This window comes from Haliotis rufescens, unplaced genomic scaffold, assembly GCF_023055435.1.
Source record: "Haliotis rufescens isolate VD_foot unplaced genomic scaffold, xgHalRufe1.0.p SCAF_2, whole genome shotgun sequence".
In the NCBI taxonomy this organism is placed as follows: domain Eukaryota; kingdom Metazoa; phylum Mollusca; class Gastropoda; order Lepetellida; family Haliotidae; genus Haliotis; species Haliotis rufescens.
Window position 1 is genome coordinate 74324964 of NW_025963890.1, and position 27885 is coordinate 74352848.

At 44.3% G+C, this 27885-nt stretch overlaps 1 protein-coding gene across 1 annotated transcript; it reads right to left on the reverse strand.

The window, feature by feature from the left end:
* Positions 1–1694: 1694 nt before the first annotated feature.
* On the reverse strand, positions 1695–27165 carry LOC124133168 (QRFP-like peptide receptor). Its single transcript, XM_048400554.1, has 12 exons — positions 27034–27165; positions 25882–25974; positions 21793–21988; positions 20453–20715; positions 15138–15259; positions 11329–11450; positions 10376–10499; positions 9784–9986; positions 6118–6268; positions 4783–4970; positions 3275–3466; positions 1695–2932 (listed from the first exon to the last, which is right to left on the reverse strand). Exons 1-11 carry the CDS (start codon positions 27041–27043, stop codon positions 3310–3312), a joined length of 1629 nt encoding a protein of 542 aa, XP_048256511.1. The 5' UTR covers positions 27044–27165; the 3' UTR covers positions 1695–2932; positions 3275–3309.
* Between the last annotated feature and the right edge of the window lie 720 nt (positions 27166–27885).

Genomic DNA, 27885 nt, shown 5'->3' on the forward strand with positions numbered 1-27885 from the left:
TTGTTGTTTGTTGTTTTACGCCGCAGTCAACAATATTCCAGCCATATCACAGCGGTTTGTAGATAACCGAGTCTGGACCAGACAAACCAGTGATTGACATCATTAGCAACATCCCACCACGTCGGGTTATTAAGACAACAAATCAGCCAAACCAGCGTCACCATCTAACCCCTCCTGTCGCCTCTTATACAGTGCTGTGAAACTTGTCTATAGCCCCATAGGGAGCACTGCTTTTCCCGTTCCATAGTTATGGCTTTTGGTACCCATTTTCAAAATTAAAGGATATTTGAGCATGCATGTACTTTATATCATATGTACTGACTGGCCTAATTAAAACACAACGAATACACTAATTATAGTTTATTATATCTTCAAGTTATAACAATTAATAACATAAACATATAACGGTACACACAATTAACATTAAAAACATTAGACGACGGTGTACGAGAATATTATGATCCATGTAGGCGATGATCCGGGGGAACCTCTACACATAATATGTGAGTGAGTGAGTGAGTGAGTGAGTGAGTGAGTGAGTGAGTGAGTGAGTGAGTGAGTGAGTGAGTGAGTGAGTGAGTGAGTGAGTGAGTGAGTGAGTGAGTGAGTGAGTGAGTGAGTGAGTGAGTGAGTGAGTGAGTGAGTGAGTGAGTGAGTGAGTGAGTGAGTGAGTGAGTGAGTGAGTGAGTGAGTGAGTGAGTGAGTGAGTGAGTGAGTGAGTGAGTGAGTGAGTGAGTGAGTGAGTGAGTGAGTGAGTGAGTGAGTGAGTGAGTGAGTGAGTGAGTGAGTGAGTGAGTGAGTGAGTGAGTGAGTGAGTGAGTGAGTGAGTGAGTGAGTGAGTGAGTGAGTGAGTGAGTGAGTGAGTGAGTGAGTGAGTGAGTGAGTGAGTGAGTGAGTGAGTGAGTGAGTGAGTGAGTGAGTGAGTGAGTGAGTGAGTTGGGTTTAACGCCGCTTTTAACATTATTCCAGTTATATCACGGCGTGTCAGCTTGATGTGGGAGGAAAGCCCGAAGTGATGCAGGTCTCAGACGTTTACCACTTCAGTGAAACTCACGAGCACGGGTATGGTGCTGACAAACCTAGAAACATAATCGGGGTGAACCGGGATTCGAACCCACAATCATAGGTTTCTGGTGTGTCCAGGGGACGCAATTCTGCACAGCGAATCGCGGCGCATAATATCTGAGCGTGGAAAAACTGCGTTTTGGAAAAGTAGGGGTGCATTTAGCATACAACATTGTGAACAAATGTACATAATTCGAGCAAAAATCGCGTTTAGTAATAAGAAAATATGGGCAATTAAATGTAAATTGTGTTGAAAATAAACCAAAAAGCTAAAGAAACTATACCTCTCAGTTGATTATATCATATGTTTGATTTTCAATTTAAAATATCTTAAGTTAGCGACATCATATAAAAGAAAACTGTACTGGCCCTTAGTCAGCACTCAAAGAATACTTCAACATGGTTTTATTTTTTAAAATATGATTTGATTTTAAACTTTTAAAATTTAAAAAAAGAGCTGATTGATGTCTTAGACATCTTAGTTTTGAAAAACAATCAAGTTGCAATTTCGAAACAAATTTACATGGTTGAGGTCATGCGATGGCAAATTAATTTCTTACCCCAGTCTCCATTGAACCAATTTTTTTACACAAAATTACCCAGCCACAGATTACATGTTACAAATTGTAGCAGGAATGAGTGATGATTAATTTTACATAATCAAATTTAAAAACAGTTGTTTCAAGTTTCATTACATAAAAAACAAACTCGGCATACTTTGTTTTGCCCCTCAGTTTATGTCACCCATATGATTCAATAGTTTGTTTTTATACTTTTTAACGCTTAGTATGCATAAAAAGGAGGGAGGGACACACTACATAATTGAAAAATATCAATTCAGTTCATTTAAAAAAACTTGAAGATTTGCACCTTTTCAATTTACGCAGATCTGGCTAAGGGGGTCAGTATCATACTTTGACGTTTTATGAAGGGTGGAGGCGGGAGGTGTGTGTGATTGCGTGCGTGCGTGCGTGCGTGCGTGCGTGCGTTGTCCTTGAATCCCGCCTTTAGCGGCCCTTTTTTTGGCAGCATGTATAAGGCGATCAGTACGATGGTGATTTTACGCGAATGACGCTTCTTTCAATATATCTTTGTGGCCATAATGCATCGAAACTTGCTCAAGAAATGTTCCACGTAACGGACTACATACTGCATAAGTACATACATTCCTTTCAAGACATATATCAATCCATAATTAATTCTATAAGCACATGGACGGGTCAGTACGGGAATGTCTGCGTATGGTACGGGAGGATAGTGGCGTTGGAGACGAATGTCCAAGTCATCTAATGTGCCCACATCTTATGCAGAGTTGTGTCCCTTATCTGATCTTTGGTTCCAATCCCAGACTTGAGGGCTGTAGACCATGGGGCATTAGACCCAACATATTCAGTCACTTTTGCTATGCAATATTGTCTTAAGGGACACTCACACGGTACAAACTAGTTGTATACAACTTAAGTTCGTACAACAAATTGTATACAACTAGTTCTACCGTGTGAATGCCCCTTTAGTCTTTGCTTTCAGTCTCGCTATACGGTCTTAGTCTTGCTATACACTCTCGCTATACAGTTTTGCTACACAGTCTATGTGATGCGATCTGATACACGTAGCGATTTGATTTTAAACCCAAGAGCACGGACAGGGTGCTGACAGACCAAGGAAGACAACTTGTACTAATCAATCATATGTTCCTGGCACGTCTAAGGGACGCACATGGCACGGCGACTTGAGATGAGTGCATTGTAACCCATGAAATACAGTGTTGCTGCTGCTAGCCTTAGAGAGTGACGTTGTGCTATTGTGTATCCGTCGTCGCGTCGTCGTTGAGACGTCTTCGAGAACATCATCACACCCATCACTGTGTCTGCAAAGAACAGGATGAAAAATTACAGATTGATATATAGTCAATGCGCCACCATTTCAGGGAGTCAGCGTTACACGTCGCGATTTTTCACAACGCAAGGGAGGAGGGGGGAGGGGGAAGGGAGAGATGGGGTTTGTTGTTTGTTTGTTTTTTGGGGGGAATGGGGTTTTTTTGGGGGGGTGCGCACCCCCCTTTTTATTTCGAAAAAAATCTTTATTTCTGACCGTATAAATTACCACCAAAGACAATAAAAAGATCTTAATTGTGCACCCCCCCTTTCCAAAAAAGCTGTATCCGCCCATGAGTCTATACCTTTTAACATTAGCTTTTTGTTTATCATACCTTCACGTGCAGACCACGTAGGCCTTGTCATGCTGCTATGCACGTGACTTTCCAGAAGCATCTGTGGAGTAGACATTGCTCTGGTATCTCGTCGACATGGTAGACGATGTTGCCACAGTTGTATCGCCACCAGAGAGCGCCTTCAGTCCAAGACATCTCCCGAGTCGTTTCCGGAACTGATGCCGAAACTGTCTATAAACATATATATTACAAATGGACCCTGAATCAGGTTGGTTGGTTTACCGGAGATTTAACGTGCGCTTTCAGCGTGTAATAATAACACTTTAGCGTATCTCGCACACGGGAGTGATTCGTCTCATTCAGGATTGATATACACATTAAAAAATCATTTCAATGTCAGCACTTGAATTTTATTATTGTCTATTCTTTAGAGCTAAAATAATTAAATATACTTGGTTACGGAACCAGTGGTGATGAGCTTGATGGATGGAGTGGTCGTGTTGTTGTGAAAGAATTATCAAGAGTTATCTCCCCTCAAAGAAATGTCAAGAGTTATCTGCCCTCACAGGAAATCAAAGAAACACGAGTGTTGAAATTACACCCTTGCATTAAGGATGTTGGTATAGAAGGGAATTCCCATTTATATAGTGAAAGCGTCACCAAATAAAAAGAAATCATGACCGTTCGAAGACGGCTCCATTTATCAAGTATCCTGCTGAAAATGGACTGTTAATATGATATTGTAGGGATAATAAACAATATAATAATATACGTGCGAATGTTGAGATGCAGACCTCTCTTAAATTTGAGAATGATGAAACAAGTGTTATAAGTTTCATATTATTGTAAAAAAACAAACTATGCTTTTCGTGGACAAAAGCACATGGAGAATGATAAATTAAGTTTTCTGTACAGATCTTTGTGTGTGTCATTACATACATCTGGTACCGTTTTAGTCCAACAAACTTGGTACGTTCTGACGCTGTGCCGGTTTAGCCTATCCTTGGCACAACAAGGTAACAAGATGCGCGACGCGTTTTGACCTTGGAACGTACATAAGGGACATTACTGGCTCATGGCGCTTCATGACACGCGAACCTTTGCCGACGTCTGCCCGTGTCTCTGGGTGTGGCGCCTTCATGGGAGAAGCTAAACATCACGTATTTCACGTGGACACGTCGAGTGTATTAGAGCTCTGAAACTATAAATCTGCCAGATTCTAGTATAACAGGACAGTCTGTGCAGTTTAGTAAAGGTGATCCAATGCAAACAGTCAATCGGTAGGCTATGTCGCGTGTCACGTGGGGTGCATGTTCTGTCTATTTGAGTGAGTGAGTGAGTGAGTGAGTACGGTTTTACGCCGCTTTTAGCAATATTCCAGCAATATCACGGCGGGGGACACCAGAAATGGGCTTCACACAATACATTGTACCCATGTCGGGAATCGAACCCGGGTCTTCAGCGTGACGATCGAACGCTTTAACCACAAGGCTACCCGACCGCCCCTCTGTCTATTTGAAGAAAGCATGATGAAGCCGGGTACTAACGAGGACATGGCCATGTAGAAGTAAGGGTTGAGGCTGCTGTTGAAGAAGGCTAGGCACTGAACTGTCAAGCGATAGATGTCCTCGTTCCGTGTAGGCTTGATGCCGAACTCCTTGAGGACCTGGTAAAACAGCATCGGGCCCCAGCTCACCACGAACACCACCAGCATCGCCACCAACATCTGCATCACCTGTAGGGCAACGACGGTAAAAGCAATGGTTCCAGCACGCCAACAACACCAGCAACATCTACATCACCTGTAGGACAATGACGGTATAAGCAATGGTTCCAGCACGCCAACAACATCTGCATCGCCGACAACATCTACATCACCTGTAGGACAACGACGTTATAAGCAATGGTTCCAGCACGCCAACAACACCAGCATCGCCGACAACATCTACATCACCTGTAGGACAACGACGGTATAAGCAATGGTTCCAGCACGCCAACAACATCTGCATCGCCGACAACATCTACATCACCTGTAGGACAACGACGGTATAAGCAATGGTTCCAGCACGCCAACAACATCTACATCACCTGTAGGACAACGACGATATAAGCAATGGTTCCAGCACGCCAACAACACCAGCATCGCAACCAACATCTGCATCACCTGTAGGACAACGACGGTATAAGCAATGGTTCCAGCACGCCAACAACACCAGCATCGCCACAAACATCTGCATCACCTGTAGGACATCGACGTTATAAGCAATGGTTCCAGCACGCCAACAACACCAGCATCGCCGACAACATCTACATCACCTGTAGGACAACGACGGTATAAGCAATGGTTCCAGCACTCCAACAACACCAGCATCGCCACAAACATCTGCATCACCTGTAGGACAACGACGGTATAAGCAATGGTTCCAGCACGCCAACAACGCCAGCATCGCAACCAACATCTGCATCACCTGTAGGACAACGACGGTATAAGCAATGGTTCCAGCACGCCAACAACACCAGCATCGCCACCAACATCTGCATCACCTGTAGGACAACGACGGTATAAGCAATGGTTCCAGCACGCCAACACCACCAGCATCGCCACCAACATCTGCATCACCTGCTAGCAGCAATGATATAAGTATCACACTACCAACATTGATCAAACATCTGCAAATATGGTCGCAACACATGACTAACACAGACTGAACATCGCCATCACCTGTTGGTCTAACAATGATATGAGAGATTTCATACATCCCACGAACACGACCCATTGGTACCAGTATACCTGGAGAGTCCTAGAAGAAAAAATCGGAAAACGAGGGTTCCTGATTAACGTTTTCCGGATTAACATGGTTTTACTGTTCACGTGTACTGACCTTTATTCGGGCCCGAATATTTCCTTCTGACTTGTCCTCCCCCGATTTGTCCTTCGCCTTGTCAGTTCCCCCTGAACTGGGCACTGATGACGCATCCTTGCTGCTGCCGCTGCTGCTGACTTTGTCAGTGGTGGTCACCTCGGACTTGGTCCTATACATCAGTGTAAGTGAGTATGGTTTTACGGCGCTTTTATCAATATTCCAATAACCTAGGCCTTCGGCGTGACGAGTGAACGTTTTAACCTCTGTGGTTGTTTGTGTTTGTGTGTATGTGTGTGCGTGTATGTGCATATATACTCATTTATTTGTATAAATAAGACGTTAATCAAATATGTTTAAATTATTTTTACGTGACTTTACATCTTTACTTCTCACCAAAACACTTACAAATTGACCAAAAAGTATGACAAATCACTTCATAATTTTATACAGTCAATACATATCGCACATTCAATGATTCAAATTTTTCAATGGTATGCTGCACTTACAACAGCATGATGGACAAAAGTGTCATTTCAAATATGGTTGCTATAGGAGACATGTTTTAACTTTGAACGGAATTATTTCGGGATTCATTTGAGCAGGTATTGCTGGAGGTATGTACTTCTAATTTCACAATCATTCTGCGAGATATTGAACATGTTCTGTGGATAGATATATGGATACGGCATAGTTAGATAAATGTTCAACTTGTCAAAGCCGAGTCCGTGTGTCCTTCCACATACTAATGCAAATTCAAATTTAACATTGATTCCGTAGCAATGGATGAACAAGAGACCAAATAACACTTTCAAAATGCTACGATAGCAAGAACAGGGAAGGATTCCCTTCGTGACCACTCAAATTGTTCCGAGACAAGCCGAGATTTTATTTTAGAAGTTACGCTAATGAGGTAGCGGCGGTAGATGCAGCAAACTGCAGTCGTCACCACTCGCTTCTTTCCGTAAACTACTAGACGGCTCGTTCCCCTTTCGATGGTGGTCATAAGTTGAAACGGAGCAAGCCAATCAGAATTCGCGGCAGGATTCGGGTACTTAGATCAATACAATCCTGATTATTTAAATCAATAGGGCAATATGTGTTAAGACATTGGTGAATTTACATTGTCAGATCTACACTGCAAGATACATGAATAACAGAATTGTGTTGCATAAATTGATGTTGCTACGTGTAGGATGTAGTATTGTCGATGAGAGATTCAAATGCACACGTGCGTTTGTTTACATTGTCTTGCGTCTAACTTGACTGCGATATTGGGTCTTCTTGGCTACATTGCAGAGTTTTATACTTTAGGGCGTACTTAATCATTAATGCTTCACCAAAATTAAATTTGAAAATTGGAAGAAAGACAATTAAAACGACACGCGAAATCGTATTCTCCAGTAAGGGGATTCCCCTTCCTGCAGATTCAAACGGGTTCCCGCTGCTGGACGCGCTGCGCAATTTCATCGATCGGGCCGGCGGGTGTACGGACAAAAGCCCTCATGCATCCCTTAGGACAAAACCCCCTGGAACGAAATCCCCTTAGGCGCGACTTCCATTCATTGGAGTGTTCCCAAAGAGGATGCCCAACCATCATTTACACCAAAGATGACTTCGATGTACGCGATGTACGCGATTCAAACGAATAATTTCGAAATTTCTAAAAGTAAACACTTACTCTCACATATACTAGTAAAATATAGTTAAGGACCAGCCGATTCTTTTATATTACTATTGTTAATCTGTAATGCCAAGTTAGGGACCACGCCCGTGAAGATCCGGTTTGGAATGGGTCTCCAGCAACTCGTCCTTATCGTAAGAGGCGACTATGCTTGTCGGAAGAGGCGACTGTGCTTGTCGTAAGAGGCGACTAACGGGATCGGGTGGTCAGACTCGCTGACTGGGTTGATGCATGTCATCGTATCCCAAATGCCTAGATCGATGCTCAATATATCAATCACTGGGTTGTCTATTCCAGACTCGATTATGTACAGACCGCCGTCATACAGCTTGAATATTGCTGAGTGCGGCGTAAAACAACAAACAAACCAACAAAATTAAAGGACCATTTGATTCTTTCATATTTCTATAGAAAATCATGACAAAGACATATGTAGAAATATGAAAGACTCGGAGAGTACTTAACTGTTTGGTAGTATACATTACAATACAAGAAGGCTGTCGTATAAAGATCAGCATAAAATACTTTCCAAAAATGGTTAATGGAAATGTCAAAATTATATGGAGTTTTACCTTACCTAAATAAGTGACATATCTTTGATCTTAAAATGACAAATCTGTAGATATATTCTGGCTTATCAAATTGCAAGGGAATACGTTATTTTCACGTAATGTATTATTCCAATACCAACTCATATACGGTATATGAATATGACAATGAACAAACGGTGTCCTCCTGAATGTCTCGGAACAAGATGGACATGACATTATTAAAAAATAGGGTGGTGGGGTTGCCTGGGGGTTAAAGCGTTCGCTTGTCACTCTGACTTCCCGGGTTCGGTTCCCCACATTGATTTATGGAGCCCATTTCTGGTGTTCCCCGATATTGCTGGAATGTTGCTAAAAGAGGCGTAAAACCACACTCACTTATTCTTAAATAATGTTATTGTGATGAACACACATAAACTGTGTCTACTATTTGTTTACACTGTCCATGGAAAGACAAACTTAATGTTGAAATAAATACGTTTGAAGTTGCAGGTTCCAGCAATAAAAACAAAATAAATTGTTCGATTCTAAACTGAACAATTTTAAAAAATTCAGTAAAGATAAGATATAGATATGGATGAACACATTCCTTCAACTTCTATTACAAATGCGAACGACGTTCCGGTGTAGGGTCTAACGCCGCCATCAAGCAAGTGAAGTACAGGGTACGGGTGAGAAGCATGTGTACAAGTATGAAGTAGAGCTTATAAAGTGAGTAGTCTGTGATGTAGACAAAGCGGGTGAAATGAGGTAAAAAGCCCTAAAAGGTGAAGCCAGTAATATAAACAAGAGGATTACGACTAATTGGAATCTTTGACGAGTCGATGGTAAGCAGGGGGTGCATTAGCTTGATCACATTTGATTGGTGGTTATTCATCCATATACCTTATCCTTACTTAGTACCCCTACTTCTAAATGCCTCGAAAAGAAATTCATTGAGGAAATTATTTTTAATCGAAAACCACCTGGGTATTGTCAGTTTTTCCCATCTAATCTTAATTTGCAAAGGATTAGAATACATGAGTGTACTTTCATGTTAAATATACATTTTAACAAAATTATATTTGTATATCAGAGAGTTTCAATACTGTTACAAAAGAAACAAGTGAGAATTTTTGTAGCACCTACATTTTAATACTACAAGAAGGCGCGGGTAGAATAAGAGTTATCGTTCTTGTTTCAAGTAGTTCGCGTGTTCATATGCCAATATTCGGAATCCTTCAAGAAAGGCACGAGTCTCCATTTGGCTCGGAATGCCACGAGTTGGTCACGAATGAACAAACAGAAAATGAATCCCAGTCGTGACTAATCGTGTAATGTCGGGAAAAGTCGTGTAGAATGTTTTAGCTTACGGAAAGACGCGATTGGGGACGATTGAAAAGAATCCAAAACCACATCCGGCTACCCTGGATCGTTGGCTGACCGACCCACGTTGCCCGGATGTGTGTCCAATACCTTCCATCTCCTTGCATCTTCCTCGCTGACACGGCGCTGCGGTAGAGCGCAAGGCAGCTGCCGGTGTAGGTATAGCTCATGACGGCGAGGGGGGCCAGGTACAGCAGTACCAACATATAGATGGAGTACAGCTTTACCCACAAGTAGTTTTCCGAAATTGCAATACAGATGTAGGAGTAGGTGAGAGAGTTGTAGTAGCTCTTCTGTAATAGGTAAGAGAAGGACTGAGCATTGAGTATTGTTAGCGTTAGTCCGGCCCGTTGGCTCGTCTTAATTCAATAGGACTTTGGTTAGCTGTGGCCGGAACCCATATTGGAACGTTTCGTGCACGTGACTATCACACGACACAACATAACCGGGTTATTCCCGTTATTTTCAAATCAAATTGTATAAAATTCTCATTAAAATCAGATCAGATCAGACTGATGCATGCCTTCGGTAGGAGGTCGCGTCATGTTAACCCTGACACGAATTTTGACCACCCTACCTAAATGAAGGAAGTGAGGGTCCCTGCCTCAATCAGATGTTAGTTTTTAAAAAGGCTTTATTTGGATTAAACACTAAATAAGACACTATACGTGGACTTACACACCCTGATAAACACTGTAGGGAGGCAAAGTAACCCGGACAACAACCACGTGATCACAATGAGTATTCGTGCGCGGCGCGTGCTGCACCGGAACTGGGCCTTGAGGGGATAGCATATTGCGTAGAATCTGTAACAAGAATGCGTTCAAGGAACCTTGATGTCTTCAGTACAAACTCATGTATGACTGACACGTGAATCACGTCCAAATGGACGTGGATAAGTTTGATATTATTAAATATGAAGTTTAGAGATTGGTTAGAGGCATTTACGTGCAGTTTGAGTGCGTATTGATCGATTATAACAACAATAATCCAGTGATATCACGGCGACTTGAATATAATCGAGCCTGGACCAGGCAAACCAGTGACTGAAAACCAGTGACTGAAAACATGAGCAACTATCACACCATCGGGATACAAAGACAAGCAATCAGCCAAGTCACCGACCTCTCGATCCAATTAGGTCATCTTTTACCTCAAACGGAGACATTGATCTAACCCGGATTACCACGGGGGAATGTTCTGGTTGGGTCGACGTTAAAACTTCTTCATGATGAGTGACACCCAGAATGGGCCGCACACGTTGTATTCTAGAGAGGATTCAAACTCATGGCCTGTGTAGACATGGCTTTTACCACAGGGCTATCTTACCGCCCCTCAAGCATGTCGTATCCCCTGGTGACGCGGGCAATAACGGGTCCTCGGGATTCTGAACTGACGGTCGGGTGGTCTGCCTCGGTGATCTGGTTGTGTCACGTCGTTGTATTCAGACGACGTGGGCCGTTGTTCATAATATCAACCTTTGGTTTTCTTACTCAATCTTGATTTTGTGTGGGGCGTCGTGCTATGGGAATTGCTGCATGACTACATGTAGTTGTACCCCGGGGCTTGCTCATAATATCAACCACTAGTTTGGATTATTTACAAGACATCATGCAAAGACGAAAGAATATTTACCTCTCAAAGCTGATGATGGTGAGGGTGAGGACGGAGCAGGCGAGGCTGAAGTCCCGGATGAAGTACGTCATAATGCACGCGACGCCGCTCAGTAGGTCATTCAGATAGAACAGCTCTAGGGCCTGGAGAATGCAGGACAACGTGTTAGAGTTGGTAAGTTGGATTTCACGGTGAGTGAGTGAGCTAGTTTTCACGCTGCTTTGAACAATATTCCATTTGTATCATGGCGCGTCAGTTTGATATCGGATGCAGGTTTCAGATGTTTATTTTAAGCATAGGCATGGTGCTGACAAATCTAGGATCATAATCAAGACGGCTGTGGGATTCTAAACCATGAGTATTTGATGATGCACATGTAGGGCGTATGACTCCTGACTACACACATGTAAAGAATATGACTCCTGACTACACACATGGAGGGCGTATAACTACTGACTACACACATGGAGGGCGTATGACTCCTGACTACAAACATGGAGGGCGTATGACTCCTGACTACACACATGCAAAGAATATGACTCCTGACTACACACATGGAGGGCGTATGACTCCTGACTACACACATGTAGGGCGTATAACTCCTGACTACACACATGTAGGGCGTATGACTCCTGACTACACACATGTAGGGCGCATGACTCCTGACTACACACATGTAAAGAATATGACTCCTGACTACACACATGTAAAGAATATGACTCCTGACTACACACATGGAGGGCGAATGACTCCTGACTACACACATGGAGGGCGTATGACTCCTGACTACATACATGTAGGGCGTATAACTACTGACTACACACATGGAGGGCATATGACTCCTGACTACAAACATGGAGGGCGTATGACTCCTGACTACACACATGTAAAGAATATGACTCCTGACTACACACATGGAGGGCAAATGACTCCTGACTACACACATGGAGGGCGTATGACTCCTGACTACACACATGTAGGGCGTATGACTCCTGACTACACACATGTAGGGCGTATGACTCCTGACTACACACATGCAAAGAATATGACTCCTGACTACACACATGTAGGGCGTATAACTCCTGACTACACACATGTAGGGCGTATGACTCCTGACTACACACTTTTAGGGCGTATGACTCCTGACTACACACATGTAGGGCGTATGACTCCTGACTACACACATGTAGGGCGTATAACTACTGACTACACACATGGAGGGCGTATGACTCCTGACTACAAATATGGAGGGCGTATGACTCCTGACTACACACATGTAAAGAATATGACTCCTGACTACACACATGGAGGGCGTATGACTCCTGACTACACACATGTAGGGCATATAACTCCTGACTACACACATGTAGGGCGTATGACTCCTGACTACACACATGTAGGGCGTATGACTCCTGACTACACACATGTAAAGAATATGACTCCTGACTACACACATGGAGGGCGAATGACTCCTGACTACACACATGGAGGGCGTATGACTCTTGACTACACACATGTAGGGCGCATGACTCCTGACTACACACATGTAGGGCGTATGACTCCTGACTACACACATGTAAAGAATATGACTCCTGACTACACACATGGAGGGCAAATGACTCATGACTACACACATGTAGGGCGTATGACTCCTGGCTACACACATGTAGGGCGTATGACTCCTGACTACACACATGTAGGGCGTATCACTACTGACTACACACATGGAGGGCGTATGACTCCTGACTACACACATGTAAAGAATATGACTCCTAACTACACACATGTAAAGAATATGACTCCTGACTACACACATGTAAAGAATATGACTCCTGACTACACACATGTAGGGCGTATGACTCCTGACTACACACATGTAGGGCGTATAACTCCTGACTACACACATGTAGGGCGTATGACTCCTGACTACACACATGGAGGGCGTATGACTCCTGACTACATACATGTAGGGCGTATAACTACTGACTACACACATGAAGGGCGTATAACTACTGACTACACACATGGAGGGCGTATGACTCCTGACTACGAACATGGAGGGCGTATAACTCCTGACTACACACATGTAGGGCGTATGACTCCTGACTACACGGGAAGACAGTGAACGTACCTTCATGGGAAGTCAGTGAATGTACCTTCATGGGAAGTCAGTGAACATACCTTAATGGGAAGTCAGTGAACGTACCTTCATTGGAAGTCAGTGAATGTACCTTCATGGGAAGACAGTGAATGTACCTTCATGGGAAGACAGTGAACGTACCTTCATGGGAAGTCAGTGAACGTACCTTCATGGGAAGACAGTGAATGTACCTTCATGGGAAGACAGTGAACATACCTTTATGGGAAGACAGTGAACATACCTTCATGGGAAGACAGTGAATGTACCTTCATGGGAAGACAGTGAACATACCTTCATGGGAAGTCAGTGAACATACCTTCATGGGAAGACAGTGAATGTACCTTCATGGGAAGAAAGTGAACGTACCTTCATGGGAAGGCAGTGAACATACCTTCATGGGAAGACAGTGAACGTACCTTCATGGGAAGTCAGTGAACGTACCTTCATGGGAAGACAGTTAATGTACCTTCATGGGAAGTCAGGGAACATACCTTCATGGGAAGACAGTGAACGTACCTTCATGGGAAGTCAGTGAATGTACCTTCATGGGAAGTCAGTGAACGTACCTTCATGGGAAGACAGTGAACGTACCTTCATGGGAAGTCAGTGAACGTACCTTCATGGGAAGACAGTGAACGTACCTTTATGGGAAGACAGTGAACGTACCTTCATGGGAAGACAGTGAATGTACCTTCATGGGAAGACAGTGAACGCACCTTCATGGGAAGTCAGTAAACGTACCTTCATGGGAAGACAGTGAATGTACCTTCATGGGAAGACAGTGAACATACCTTCATGGGAAGTCAGTGAATGTACCTTCATTGGAAGTCAGTGAATGTACCTTCATGGGAAGTCAGGGAACGTACCTTCATGGGAAGACAGTGAACGTACCTTTATGGGAAGACAGTGAACGTACCTTCATGGGAAGGCAGTGAACGTACCTTCATGGGAAGACAGTGAACGTACCTTCATGGGAAGACAGTGAACGTACCTTCATGGGAAGACAGTGAATGTACCTTCATGGGAAGACAGTGAACGTACCTTCATGGGAAGACAGTGAACATACCCTCATGGGAAGACAGTGAACGTACCTTCATGGGAAGACAGTGAACGTACCTTCATGGGAAGTCAGTGAACGTACCTTCATGGGAAGACAGGGAACGTCCCTTTATGGGAAGTCAGTGAACGTCCCTTTATGGGAAGTCAGTGAACATACCTTTATGGGAAGTCAGTGAACGTACCTTTATGGGAAGTCAGTGAACATACCTTCATGGGAAGACAGTGAACATACCTTCATGGGAAGTCAGTGAACATACCTTCATGGGAAGTCAGTGAACGTACCTTCATGGGAAGTCAGTGAACATACCTTCATGGGAAGTCAGTGAATGTACCTTCATGGGAAGTCAGTGAACATACCTTCATGGGAAGTCAGTGAACATACCTTCATGGGAAGTCAGTGAACATACCTTCATGGGAAGTCAGTGAACGTACCTTCATGGGAAGACAGTGAATGTACCTTCATGGGAAGACAGTGAACATACCTTCATGGGAAGACAGTGAATGTACCTTCATGGGAAGACAGTAAACGTACCTTAATGGGAAGACAGGAAATGACCTTCATGGGAAGACAGTGAATGTACCTTCATGGGAAGACAGGGAACGTACCTTCATGGGGAGACAGGGAACGTACCTTCATAGGAAGACAGACCACGAGGAGAAGGATGTCCGAACAAGCCAGGCTGAGGATGAACAGGAACGTGGACGACTTCACCTTCAACCAGCACGTCAGGCATGCTATCGTCATCGCGTTGCCTGCAGCGAGTGTGTAGGTTTGACAACACTTTGAATGTTATTTCAGCAATGATTACTTCATGTAAAGGCCAAAGTGAATGAGATCTGAATGGTCCTTAAAATCGTCTTGTATGTTGCAGCTAGCCCCGCGGTGTTAGACCCCACCCTGATGGTCGTGTATATGTTAGTGCGCGGTGTGTTAGGCTCCACCCTGATGGTTGTGTATATGTCAGTGCGCAGTGTGTTAGACCCCACCCTGATGGTCGTGTATAAGGTAGTGAGTTGTGTGAGAGGCTCCACCCTGATGGTCGTGTATAAGGTAGTGCGCGGTGTGTTAGGCTCCACCCTGATGGTCGTGTATAAGGTTGTGAGTTGTGTGAGAGGCTCCACCCTGATGGTCGTGTATAAGGTAGTGAGTTGTGTGAGAGGCTCCACCCTGATGGTCGTGTATAAGGTAGTGAGTTGTGTGTTAGACCCCACCCTGATGGTCGTGTATATGTTAGTGCGCGCTGTGTTAGGCTCCACCCTGATGGTCATGTATAAGGTTGTGAGTTGTGTGTGAGGCTCCACCCTGATGGTCGTGTATAAGGTAGTGAGTTGTGTGTTAGGCTCCACTCTGATGGTTGTGTATAAGGTAGTGAGTTGTATGTGAGGCTCCACCCTGATGGTCGTGTATAAGGTAGTGAGTTGTGTGTTAGGCTCCACTCTGATGGTTGTGTATAAGGTAGTGAGTTGTGTGTTAGGCTCCACTCTGATGGTCGTGTATAACGTAGTGAGTTGTGTGTCAGGCTCCACCCTGATGGTCGTGTATAAGGTAGTGAGTTGTGTGTTAGGCTCCACCCTGATGGTCGTGTATAAGGTTGTGAGTTGTGTGTGAGGCTCCACCCTGATGGTCGTGTATAAGGTAGTGAGTTGTGTGTTAGGCTCCACCCTGATGGTCGTGTATAAGGTAGTGAGTTGTGTGTTAGGCTCCACCCTGATGGTCGTGTATAAGGTAGTGAGTTAAGTGTCAGGCTCCACCCTGATGGTCGTGTATAAGGTAGTGAGTTGTGTGTTAGGCTCCACCCTGATGGTCGTGTATAAGGTAGTGAGTTGTGTGTTAGGCTCCACCCTGATGGTCGTGTATAAGGTAGTGAGTTGTGTGTTAGGCTCCACCCTGATGGTCGTGTATAAGGTTGTGAGTTGTGTGTGAGGCTCCACCCTGATGGTCGTGTATAAGGTAGTGAGTTGTGTGTTAGGCTCCACTCTGATGGTTGTGTATAAGGTAGTGAGTTGTGTGTTAGGCTCCACCCTGATGGTCGTGTATAAGGTAGTGAGTTGTGTGTTAGGCTCCACTCTGATGGTTGTGTATAAGGTAGTGAGTTGTGTGTTAGGCTCCACTCTGATGGTCGTGTATAACGTAGTGAGTTGTGTGTCAGGCTCCACCCTGATGGTCGTGTATAAGGTAGTGAGTTGTGTGTTAGGCTCCACCCTGATGGTCGTGTATAAGGTAGTGAGTTGTGTGTTAGGCTCCACCCTGAATGTCGTGTATAAGGTTGTGAGTTGTGTGTTAGGCTCCACTCTGATGGTCGTGTATAAGGTAGTGAGTTGTGTGTTAGGCTCCATCCTGGTGGTCGTGTATAAGGTAGTGAGTTGTGTGAGAGGCTCCATCCTGATGGTCGTGTATAAGGTAGTGAGTTAAGTGTCAGGCTCAATCCTGATGGTCGTGTATAAGGTAGTGAGTTGTGTGGTAGGCTCCACCCTGATGGTCGTGTATAAGGTAGTGAGTTAAGTGTCAGGCTCCACCCTGATGGTCGTGTATAAGGTAGTGAGTTGTGTGTTAGGCTCCACCCTGATGGTCGTGTATAAGGTAGTGAGTTAAGTGTCAGGCTCCACCCTGATGGTCGTGTATAAGGTAGTGAGTTGTGTGTCAGGCTCCACCCTGATGGTCGTGTATAAGGTAGTGAGTTGTGTGTTAGGCTCCACCCTGATGGTCGTGTATAAGGTAGTGAGTTGTGTGTTAGGCTCCACCCTGAATGTCGTGTATAAGGTTGTGAGTTGTGTGTCAGGCTCCACCCTGATGGTCGTGTATAAGGTAGTGAGTTGTGTGTCAGGCTCCACCCTGATGGTCGTGTATAAGGTAGTGAGTTGTGTGTTAGGCTCCACCCTGATGGTCGTGTATAAGGTAGTGAGTTGTGTGTTAGGCTCCACCCTGATGGTCGTGTATAAGGTAGTGAGTTGTGTGTCAGGCTCCACCCTGATGGTCGTGTATAAGGTAGTGAGTTGTGTGTTAGGCTCCACCCTGATGGTCGTGTATAAGGTAGTGAGTTGTGTGTTAGGCTCCACCCTGATGGTCGTGTAAAAGGTAGTGAGTTGTGTGTTAGGCTCCACTCTGATGGTCGTGTATAAGGTAGTGAGTTGTGTGTTAGGCTCCACCCTGATGGTCGTGTATAAGGTTGTGAGTTGTGTGTTAGGCTCCACTCTGATGGTCGTGTATAAGGTAGTGAGTTGTGTGTTAGGCTCCATCCTGGTGGTCGTGTATAAGGTAGTGAGTTGTGTGAGAGGCTCCATCCTGATGGTCGTGTATAAGGTAGTGAGTTAAGTGTCAGGCTCCACCCTGATGGTCGTGTATAAGGTAGTGAGTTAAGTGTCAGGCTCCATCCTGATGGTCGTGTATAAGGTAGTGAGTTAAGTGTCAGGCTCCATCCTGATGGTCGTGTATAAGGTAGTGAGTTAAGTGTCAGGCTCCACCCTGATGGTCGTGTATAAGGTAGTGAGTTAAGTGTCAGGCTCCATCCTGATGGTCGTGTATAAGGTAGTGAGTTAAGTGTCAGGCTCCATCCTGATGGTCGTGTATAAGGTAGTGAGTTGTGTGGTAGGCTCCACCCTGATGGTCGTGTATAAGGTAGTGAGTTAAGTGTCAGGCTCCACCCTGATGGTCGTGTATAAGGTAGTGAGTTGTGTGTTAGGCTCCACCCTGATGGTCGTGTATAAGGTAGTGAGTTGTGTGTTAGGCTCCACCCTGATGGTCGTGTATAAGGTAGTGAGTTGTGTGTTAGGCTCCACCCTGATGGTCGTGTATAAGGTTGTGAGTTGTGTGTGAGGCTCCACCCTGATGGTCGTGTATAAGGTAGTGAGTTGTGTGTTAGGCTCCACTCTGATGGTTGTGTATAAGGTAGTGAGTTGTGTGTTAGGCTCCACCCTGATGGTCGTGTATAAGGTAGTGAGTTGTGTGTTAGGCTCCACTCTGATGGTTGTGTATAAGGTAGTGAGTTGTGTGTTAGGCTCCACTCTGATGGTCGTGTATAACGTAGTGAGTTGTGTGTCAGGCTCCACCCTGATGGTCGTGTATAAGGTAGTGAGTTGTGTGTTAGGCTCCACCCTGATGGTCGTGTATAAGGTAGTGAGTTGTGTGTTAGGCTCCACCCTGAATGTCGTGTATAAGGTTGTGAGTTGTGTGTTAGGCTCCACTCTGATGGTCGTGTATAAGGTAGTGAGTTGTGTGTTAGGCTCCATCCTGGTGGTCGTGTATAAGGTAGTGAGTTGTGTGAGAGGCTCCATCCTGATGGTCGTGTATAACGTAGTGAGTTAAGTGTCAGGCTCAATCCTGATGGTCGTGTATAAGGTAGTGAGTTGTGTGGTAGGCTCCACCCTGATGGTCGTGTATAAGGTAGTGAGTTAAGTGTCAGGCTCCACCCTGATGGTCGTGTATAAGGTAGTGAGTTGTGTGTTAGGCTCCACCCTGATGGTCGTGTATAAGGTAGTGAGTTAAGTGTCAGGCTCCACCCTGATGGTCGTGTATAAGGTAGTGAGTTGTGTGTTAGGCTCCACCCTGATGGTCGTGTATAAGGTAGTGAGTTGTGTGTTAGGCTCCACCCTGATGGTCGTGTATAAGGTAGTGAGTTGTGTGTCAGGCTCCACCCTGATGGTCGTGTATAAGGTAGTGAGTTGTGTGTTAGGCTCCACCCTGATGGTCGTGTATAAGGTAGTGAGTTGTGTGTTAGGCTCCACCCTGATGGTCGTGTAAAAGGTAGTGAGTTGTGTGTTAGGCTCCACCCTGATGGTCGTGTATAAGGTAGTGAGTTGTGTGTTAGGCTCCACCCTGATGGTCGTGTATAAGGTTGTGAGTTGTGTGTTAGGCTCCACTCTGATGGTCGTGTATAAGGTAGTGAGTTGTGTGTTAGGCTCCATCCTGGTGGTCGTGTATAAGGTAGTGAGTTAAGTGTCAGGCTCCATCCTGATGGTCGTGTATAAGGTAGTGAGTTGTGTGGTAGGCTCCACCCTGATGGTCGTGTATAAGGTAGTGAGTTAAGTGTCAGGCTCCACTCTGATGGTCGTGTATAAGGTAGTGAGTTGTGTGTTAGGCTCCATCCTGATGGTCGTGTATAAGGTAGTGAGTTGTGTGAGAGGCTCCATCCTGATGGTCGTGTATAAGGTAGTGAGTTAAGTGTCAGGCTCCATCCTGATGGTCGTGTATAAGGTAGTGAGTTGTGTGGTAGGCTCCACCCTGATGGTCGTGTATAAGGTAGTGAGTTAAGTGTCAGGCTCCACCCTGATGGTCGTGTATAAGGTAGTGAGTTGTGTGTTAGGCTCCACCCTGATGGTCGTGTATAAGGTAGTGAGTTAAGTGTCAGGCTCCACCCTGATGGTCGTGTATAAGGTAGTGAGTTGTGTGTCAGGCTTCCCCCTGATGGTCGTGTATAAGGTAGTGAGATGTGTGAGAGGCTCCACCCTGATGGTCGTGTATAAGGTGGTGAGTTGTGTGTTAGGCTCCACCCTGATGGTCGTGTATAAGGTAGTGAGTTGTGTGAGAGGCTCCACCCTGATGGTCTTGTATAAGGTAGTGAGTTGTGTGGTAGGCTCCACCCTGATGGTCGTGTATAAGGTAGTGAGTTAAGTGTCAGGCTCCACCCTGATGCCCATGTATATGCTAGGATGAGCTCTGTTAAACCCCACCCCGGCTCCACCCTGTCCAGCGCTCGTCACATGTCTAGTGGCTGCTCATATTGATGGATGCTTTGGTCGTCTTCATAAACAATGAAAACAAACAACATCCAAAAAGAAAATAAGAAAACGTCTTATTAACAACTACCTCATAAATCGCTGTAGTTGTCCCGAGGTAAGGGAGTGTTAACTGACTACAAAAGTCCAGTGGAAACAGGGCTTTTACAGTCATTTAACTCCTTTGCGTCAGGAAGATTGTCTGTGACAGATTATACATATGTCCGCTCATACCTATGAATCCGGTGAGAAAGATGACGGAGAAGGCGATGGTGACGGCGAGGAACCTTGGCCAGTTTGTGTCCGAGAGGACGTTGGACAACTCCCACATCTGGGCCGCCACCTCCTCGGGACTCGGGGTTGAGGCAGCCACACACATGCCAGCACACTTGCACAATGCCTCCGTGGCCTGGTCCCGTGTGTACTTGTACCAGAAGTTAGGCGAGGGGAACTCGTCCAAGATACTACACAGGGCATCTAAGCCATCGGTGTCGTTGCTGCTTGTGGACGTACGAGGTCATTGTAAAATAATGATGATAATATTAAAAATAATAATTAATGTCAACATGACGTCAAGAAAGAGTTATTGTGACGTCATCACTGTTGTGACGTCATTACATATCCCGTCAACATTGGTGTACCTATTATGTCAACATTAACAAATACAAATACACATAAAAACACAGCCAAATACTTGAATAAGGATCACGACAATTGGTAAAATTACATCAAGTTTCGAAACTTTCACTAGACCCTCAAAGTTATCACATGTTTGAATTTCAATTGAAAATATCTAAGTTAGCGATGTTATATTGAAAAATGAACTGTAATGGCGCTAAGTCAGACTCATTTTTATTTTTTTGAAAATATAATTACATTTAAAAACTTCAAAACTTAAGAAACAAAACAAATACTGATGGGTATTTTGGAAAATCCATAAATTTGCTCTTTTCGGTTGATAACATTTCAAACATAGTAGGCGTCATGTGGTTTCGAAATCATTTTTTACACCAGTCTTCATTGAGCCAGTTTATGTTTATATATAATTAACCAGTCACAAAGTACAGTTTACAAACTGTTGCAGGAATGATGATTTAAAGACATAATCAAATTTAACAACAGTTCTTTCAATTTTCAATAACACGAAAAGCAAACTCGCCATACTTTCTTTAGCCCCTCGGCTTACTTCAAATAGGGGCGTCCAGCTTCCATATAACAATTTCGAAAAGTTTTGCTCCAATCTTAAATCAATCTGATATAGTGGTCCAAAAACATCCTCAATAATCCAGGTTACTATAGTTCCGTTCTTTTAGGACAAATGGCCTGGTCCTATTTGAAACCACAGCGTCCTTTCGGAAGTGACGTCACCACATCCATCACGACTGTCCCTAAGCACAGACTAGCTCTCGCTCGTGAAAGTAATTTGCAATATTCCAGCTGTAGGACAGCGGTCTGTAAATAATCGAGTCTGGACCAGACAATCCACTGATTGACATCATGAGCATCGTTCTAGGCAATTGGGATACAATGACATGTATCAACCAAGTCAGCATATATTACGTTTGTATACTCACGAGGCCGTCTCCGCCACCGAAGCTGCGGGAGTTGTGTCGACGTAGTCGCTTGCAGTGGTGTTGATGCCTGTTGTCTGATCATCTGTAGTGACGTTGTTGTCGGTAACTTCATCACCCGTCGACATCAACGTCATGTTGGCATGCGTAACGTCGGAAGTAATATCTGGGTTTTGTGTCCAGTTGCCCGTACTTGAATCTGGCAATATAACACCGTCCATATAGGGCAAGTGAGAGTGGGTTTAACATATTGCAGTTATATCACGGCGTGTCAGTTTGAAGTGGGAGAATAAGTCCGAGGTGATGCAGGTCTCAGACGTTTATCACTTTGATGAAACCCGCGAGAACGGGTATGGTGCTGACTAACCTAGAAACATAGTCGGAGCGAACCGGGATTCGAACTCACGGTCATAGATTTCTGGCGACTGTTTACGTGAATGTAGTCGTCAAATCAACTGTTTCAATCAAGGGCGGTTATTGTGATTGGGATAGACCAATCAGAATCAAGTATTATCAAAATAAAATCATGGTAAAAGCTAATTTTACGATGCTTTTGGACAAAATACAGCAACATCGCAGCTGAAGGACACCAGAAATGGGCTTCACACACTGCACCCATGTCGGGAATCGAACCCGGGACTTCGGCGTGACGAGCGAACGATTTAAACATGAGGCTACGGCTGCCATGAAGAAGTGATAAAGATGAGGTGAGGTGAAATGGGGTTTAACGTCGCGTTCAAGATTATTGCACTTATATAGCGACGTGCATGCACGTGTGTGTGTGTGTGTGTGTGTGTGTGTGTGTGTGTCTGTGTGTGTGTGTGTGTGTGTGTGTGGCTGCTTGTACTAGTCCGGACTAATGCCGACCAGTCCTTGTTTTAGCCCCTTAATGCCAAGCGCCAGGCAGGGTAACAACAAGTACCATCTTTCAACGTCTTTTGGTAAGACGTGGCTGGGGATCGAACCCCGACTTTCCGGACACTCTAGCACGAGATCACAGAGGCGATCGGAAATGATAAAGAGAAACTTATTACTCAATCTTGATCGTAGTTTTAATGCTGTGTATATACGAGGGCTGGTCAAAATGTTCTAAGCCTAAGAAACAAAGCCAACAATTTTTTTAATTTTATTATTCAACATAATCTCCCTGCTTTTCCATACACTCCTCATTTCGATAGTGAAGCATTTCAATTCCAGTCAGGAAGAGGTTTTCTGAAGCCACCCTAAAAAACCCATTCACGGCAGCTTTGAGGTCATCGTTGTCGTCACAGAGATTTCCACGAAGGTATTCTTTTCGTTTAGGAAACAGGTGGAAATGACGTTATTTGTTACAGTGATGTATCATGTGAGTATGTCTCCAAAGACGTAGCTGGGTTACGCAGATAAAAGCAGTGGCTGACCGATCGCACCCAATAGAGGGAGAGATATGACAATCGGTATTGGGAGAAAAGGTACAGATAATCGACGTGAGGATTGGGAGAATATGCGGGAAATACCAAACTTAACCCACCTGTTCATAAAATGGACTTGTCCGACATTGCCAAGGTCGGATTCTATTCAGAGAGTCATCATTATTAAAATCTGGGTAAATATTTTTAAAGCTTTTTTAAGAGGCTGTTAACATAATGTTGATATCTCATATTAGAAATAAACGACTCGTGGTCGATGTTTATCGAACAATAAATTAATGCAGGGAGAATACACCCCCTCGTGGCTACGCCTCTCATGGTTTAATCACCCTACGATAAACAACTCCCACTCGTCGTGTATTTCTTAAATATAAGATATAAAAACACTAAATATTGACCAGCACAGATCCCACACAGCACTAGGGTTAAATGGGCGATTTCACAGATTAGACTCAGGACGTTATGTGAGTTAACATGATCATTGCCGTCACTAAATGAATGTCAATACGTCAATAATGTGTATGGCCTCCACGTGCAAACATAAAGGCGAGTACACGACGTTGAACACAGTTAGGCGTCTGATGACGTCATCAGGAATTTCCCTACATTCCTCTCTCAATGCTTGTACCACCTGATTTCTGTTCATTGGAGGACTGGGACGGCGACGGATGCTCTGGTGAAGATGATCACAAAGATGTTCTATTGGTGACATGTCTGGTGAAAGGGCTGGCCATGGCAGAACACTGACGTTGTTCGTGGCCAGACACTGTTGTACAACACGAGCTGTGAGGTCATGCGTTGCCCTGTAGAAACAAGACCGTGGGTTGGCGGACCGTAACACCAAGGGACGTAACACGGGGTCAATGTAACACTGGGCAAGATGGTTTCCATGACAACCAGTTTGTCCTCTGTCCTTTGTCGACCGACCCAAACGGTATAGCATCCTGAATGCATTAAGGAGCCGTTCTTACTTCCACACGTCGGTCGGTCCGTGTTTTCCGTGCAAATGGAACCTGCTCTCATCAGAAAATGACACACGTTGCCAGTTACGACATTGTTAACGCTGAAGCCGATACTGCATCGTGAGTGTCATTCCGCTGCATTGCTTGAAGTCGGCGACGTAGGGTGTGGAGACTGATGACCTGCCCATGCGTAGTCGGTCACAGTGAGGAATTTGTAACGTAGTTGCTAGGTGCGGATATAGTGGTCATCAATGGCGGATGTGACGCCGGTTCTTCCACATCGCGGCACTTCCTCCTGTAACGTTGTGACAACTTGGTGATCGTCGTGGTTCTTGCGACTGGTGTGTAAATTGCCCCATACTGCCCCAAACTAATTGCTCTCGCTCTCGTTGTTCTGCAGTAAGCCTTGCCATGTTCTCGGGTATTTTACCTCCTCTAAGTTCTATTAATAGAGCGTCCACCCGGAGAGCGTAACGTAACGTCTGGGGTTCGATCCCCGGCCGCGTCATACCAAAACACGTTAAAAGATGGCACTTGTTGTTACCCTGTCTGGCGCTCGGCATTAATGGGATAAAACAAGGACTGGTCGGCTCGGAGTCAGTATGCTGTGTCTGAGTTGGGTATTCATGTTAAACTGCGGCATGGTATCTAAGTGGGCTAGCACTATAAATCGGCATCAGTCCGGACTAGTACAAGCAGCCATACACATACACGTGCATGCACGTCGATATAAGTGCAATAATACTGGACGTGACGGTTAACCCCATTTCACATCCCCTCGGGTACTTTGTTGTTGACTGATAACGTTCACCTTTACGTGCACAGCTATTATGGTTCACGTGCATTGCAAGTTATCATCGCAACGTCATCTTACACGTGCAGTATTGCCCAAACGAAGCAACTTGCCATGATTTTTATTTGAAACGTTCTGTCGAACACTACTATCACCAATCTGACCTTCCATGAACGTAAACTTCTTTTATGATCGTCATTTCTGGAGATTCGAACATGCGATCGCAACTTGATGACGTCGTAAATTGGACGACGTTATATGGCTGAGGGAAGTGTCTAGTGAGTGGTTCCCCATAGATGTAGCTGGACAGCACAGATGGACCCAATGGCCGAACGATCGCACCCAAAAGTGGGAGAGATATGACAATCGGTATTGGGAGAAAAGGTACAGATAATCGACGTGAAATGTGTGAGAATATGCGGGGAATACAAAATGTAACTCCTCTGTTCATAACATGGACTTCTATTTAAGGAGTCATCATTATTAAAATCTGGGTAAATACATTTTATTAACATCTTTAAAGAGGCTGTACATGATATTGATGTCTCATATAAGTAATAAACGATGCGTGGTCGTGGTTTATCATACAATAAAACACTACAGGGTGAATAAACCACTTGAGGTTGCGCCCTTCATGGTTTATTCTCCCTGTCGTGTTCTCGAACAGCTTTGACCACTGGTTCGGTTACATATATTGTATATCACGGAGAGTCCGCTTGATGCAGGAGTAGATCCCAAGTGAAACCCACGATCACGAATATGGCGCTGACAAACCAAGAAGCATGAACACTGTGAATCAGGGATTCGAACCCACGAACACAGGTTTCTGTTACACCAAAGTAACGCAACCCCTGATAGCGAAAAGCGGCGCCGAGGCAACTGCGCTTCAGGCAGGGTACGCGTTCAAGATGTCTTATCCTATACTTACCAATGACGGTTTCGGGAACGACACCGAATGACATCACACTGAGGCCGAAGACGATCCAAACGTTAAGAAACCGACCCCTCCATCTGACCGTATCTGTACCATAGAACACATGGGGGGATCACATTTGTCGGGAAATCACAAAAGGTTCAGACCTATCCCCATCTACGTTTGTGTTATTATCTTTTCAAGTTAATTACCAGACTGTTTCCACATGTCGTTAATTTGTCTGGAAGAGTGTACGTGCAGTACATCGCTAAAGCACGTTTGCTTGTTGTTTAACGCCGCACTCAGCAATATTCCAGGTATATGACGGCGGTCTGTAAAGAGACGATTCTGGACAGGCAATCCAGTGATTGATATCATGAGCATCGATCCACTCAATTTGGATATGATGACATGCATCAACCAAGTCAGCGAGCCTGACCACCCAACCCCGTTAGTCGCCTCTTACGACAACCACGGTCGCCTTTACGACAATCATGGGTTGCTGAAGACCCACTCTAACCCGGATCTTCGCGGGTTGCACATGCCAACGTAACAACTCGTCAACGAAACAAATTGTAAACAAACAGATGGAAACAGATATGCTGAACAGAAATAGTAGACACCCATATTTGATGGTGGCTACAAATTAAACAAACGAGAAATTGTTATTCAATGGCGAAGTATTTAATACGGGTATCATAGGCGATATTACATCCATCACATCAATGTATATCTTACAAGAACAAGAACAAGGAACACGGAGGGCGCAATTTCACAGAACTTAATGTGATGAGCAGCGTGAAGAATATTTTTTTAAGTATATACTTTCTGTTTATTATATCTACATGTATATACATGTAACAGTGTCCAAATACCCACGAAGTGGAGATATAACTTGCTTAATACACTACGAATAGCGATAGATTTGATATTTTAAATTGATGTGAACTTTAACTAAATGATAAATGAAAGCTATTGTTTCGACACAAAAGTATATTCCTGAAAAAGATTTACTTGTAAAAAAATAGTTCCGGTTTCAAAATGAAAACCGTCAAGTGTGGATCAATTAGGAAAGTTTTACATAAAAAAAGGAGAGTGTGAATGTTTAAAAAGACATGGAATGGTGAAGGCAAATGATTTAATTTGTATCAAGAAAACAACACTTACCACTTGCCATTGACGCAATCCAGACAGATGTCAGAACAAGCCAATTCCGCGACTTGGTGTACCGTCTCAGTGAGAGTGAGACCACGTTACCCTGTGCCTATGCATCTCGTAAATACGATTAATTGCCCACATAAAAATAACAATACTTCTAAATCGTTATCGTCAACATCAGCAGCGGTTAATGTCGTACATCACGACACCGCATAATGTACAAGTTGATTAGGTCTGCCATGGCTCTAGCGCTATTTCCGAAAACGGAATTCTACCCTTTTTGCAATGTCCAGGGTGTGGTCATCCCGCAACTCATCGAAGGTAAGTGAATTCGTTTTACGTTAACCACAGCAGAAACGACAGTCACTTTCGTGCTAACGGTATATTCCATACACGCCATAGCGTCGTACCGGAAGTGCCACCATATTGAACCAACGTTGGGCAATCAACATTTGTGTATTGCTGTAAAAGTTCGCTTAACGTCTTTTATTGACAACTGTCTGTCACGCACGCTTAGCGGGAAACTGTTTCTAAAACTGAAGTTGTTTCCGCCTTTTCCTCTTTAGTTTGTGATACAGAGATAAAAGAGTACTTCGGCAACATCAAAGTGGATTAACCCGTCAATGTGCCTCTTGGATCTGATGGTACACATCGAAACTGTTGCCATCCACAACGACGATCAATTACAATTCGATTTCATTAAATCAACATATCAATCAGTTTAGTTGTTTACTGACAGTAAACTTGGAACTGTGACGGGTTGACTGACAGTCATACATCGCGAGGCCTTGTCAATAATTAGCGGTTAAAGGGTAGAGCTGATGGCCTTTAGTTACTGCCGGACATAATTTGTGCGCCCTT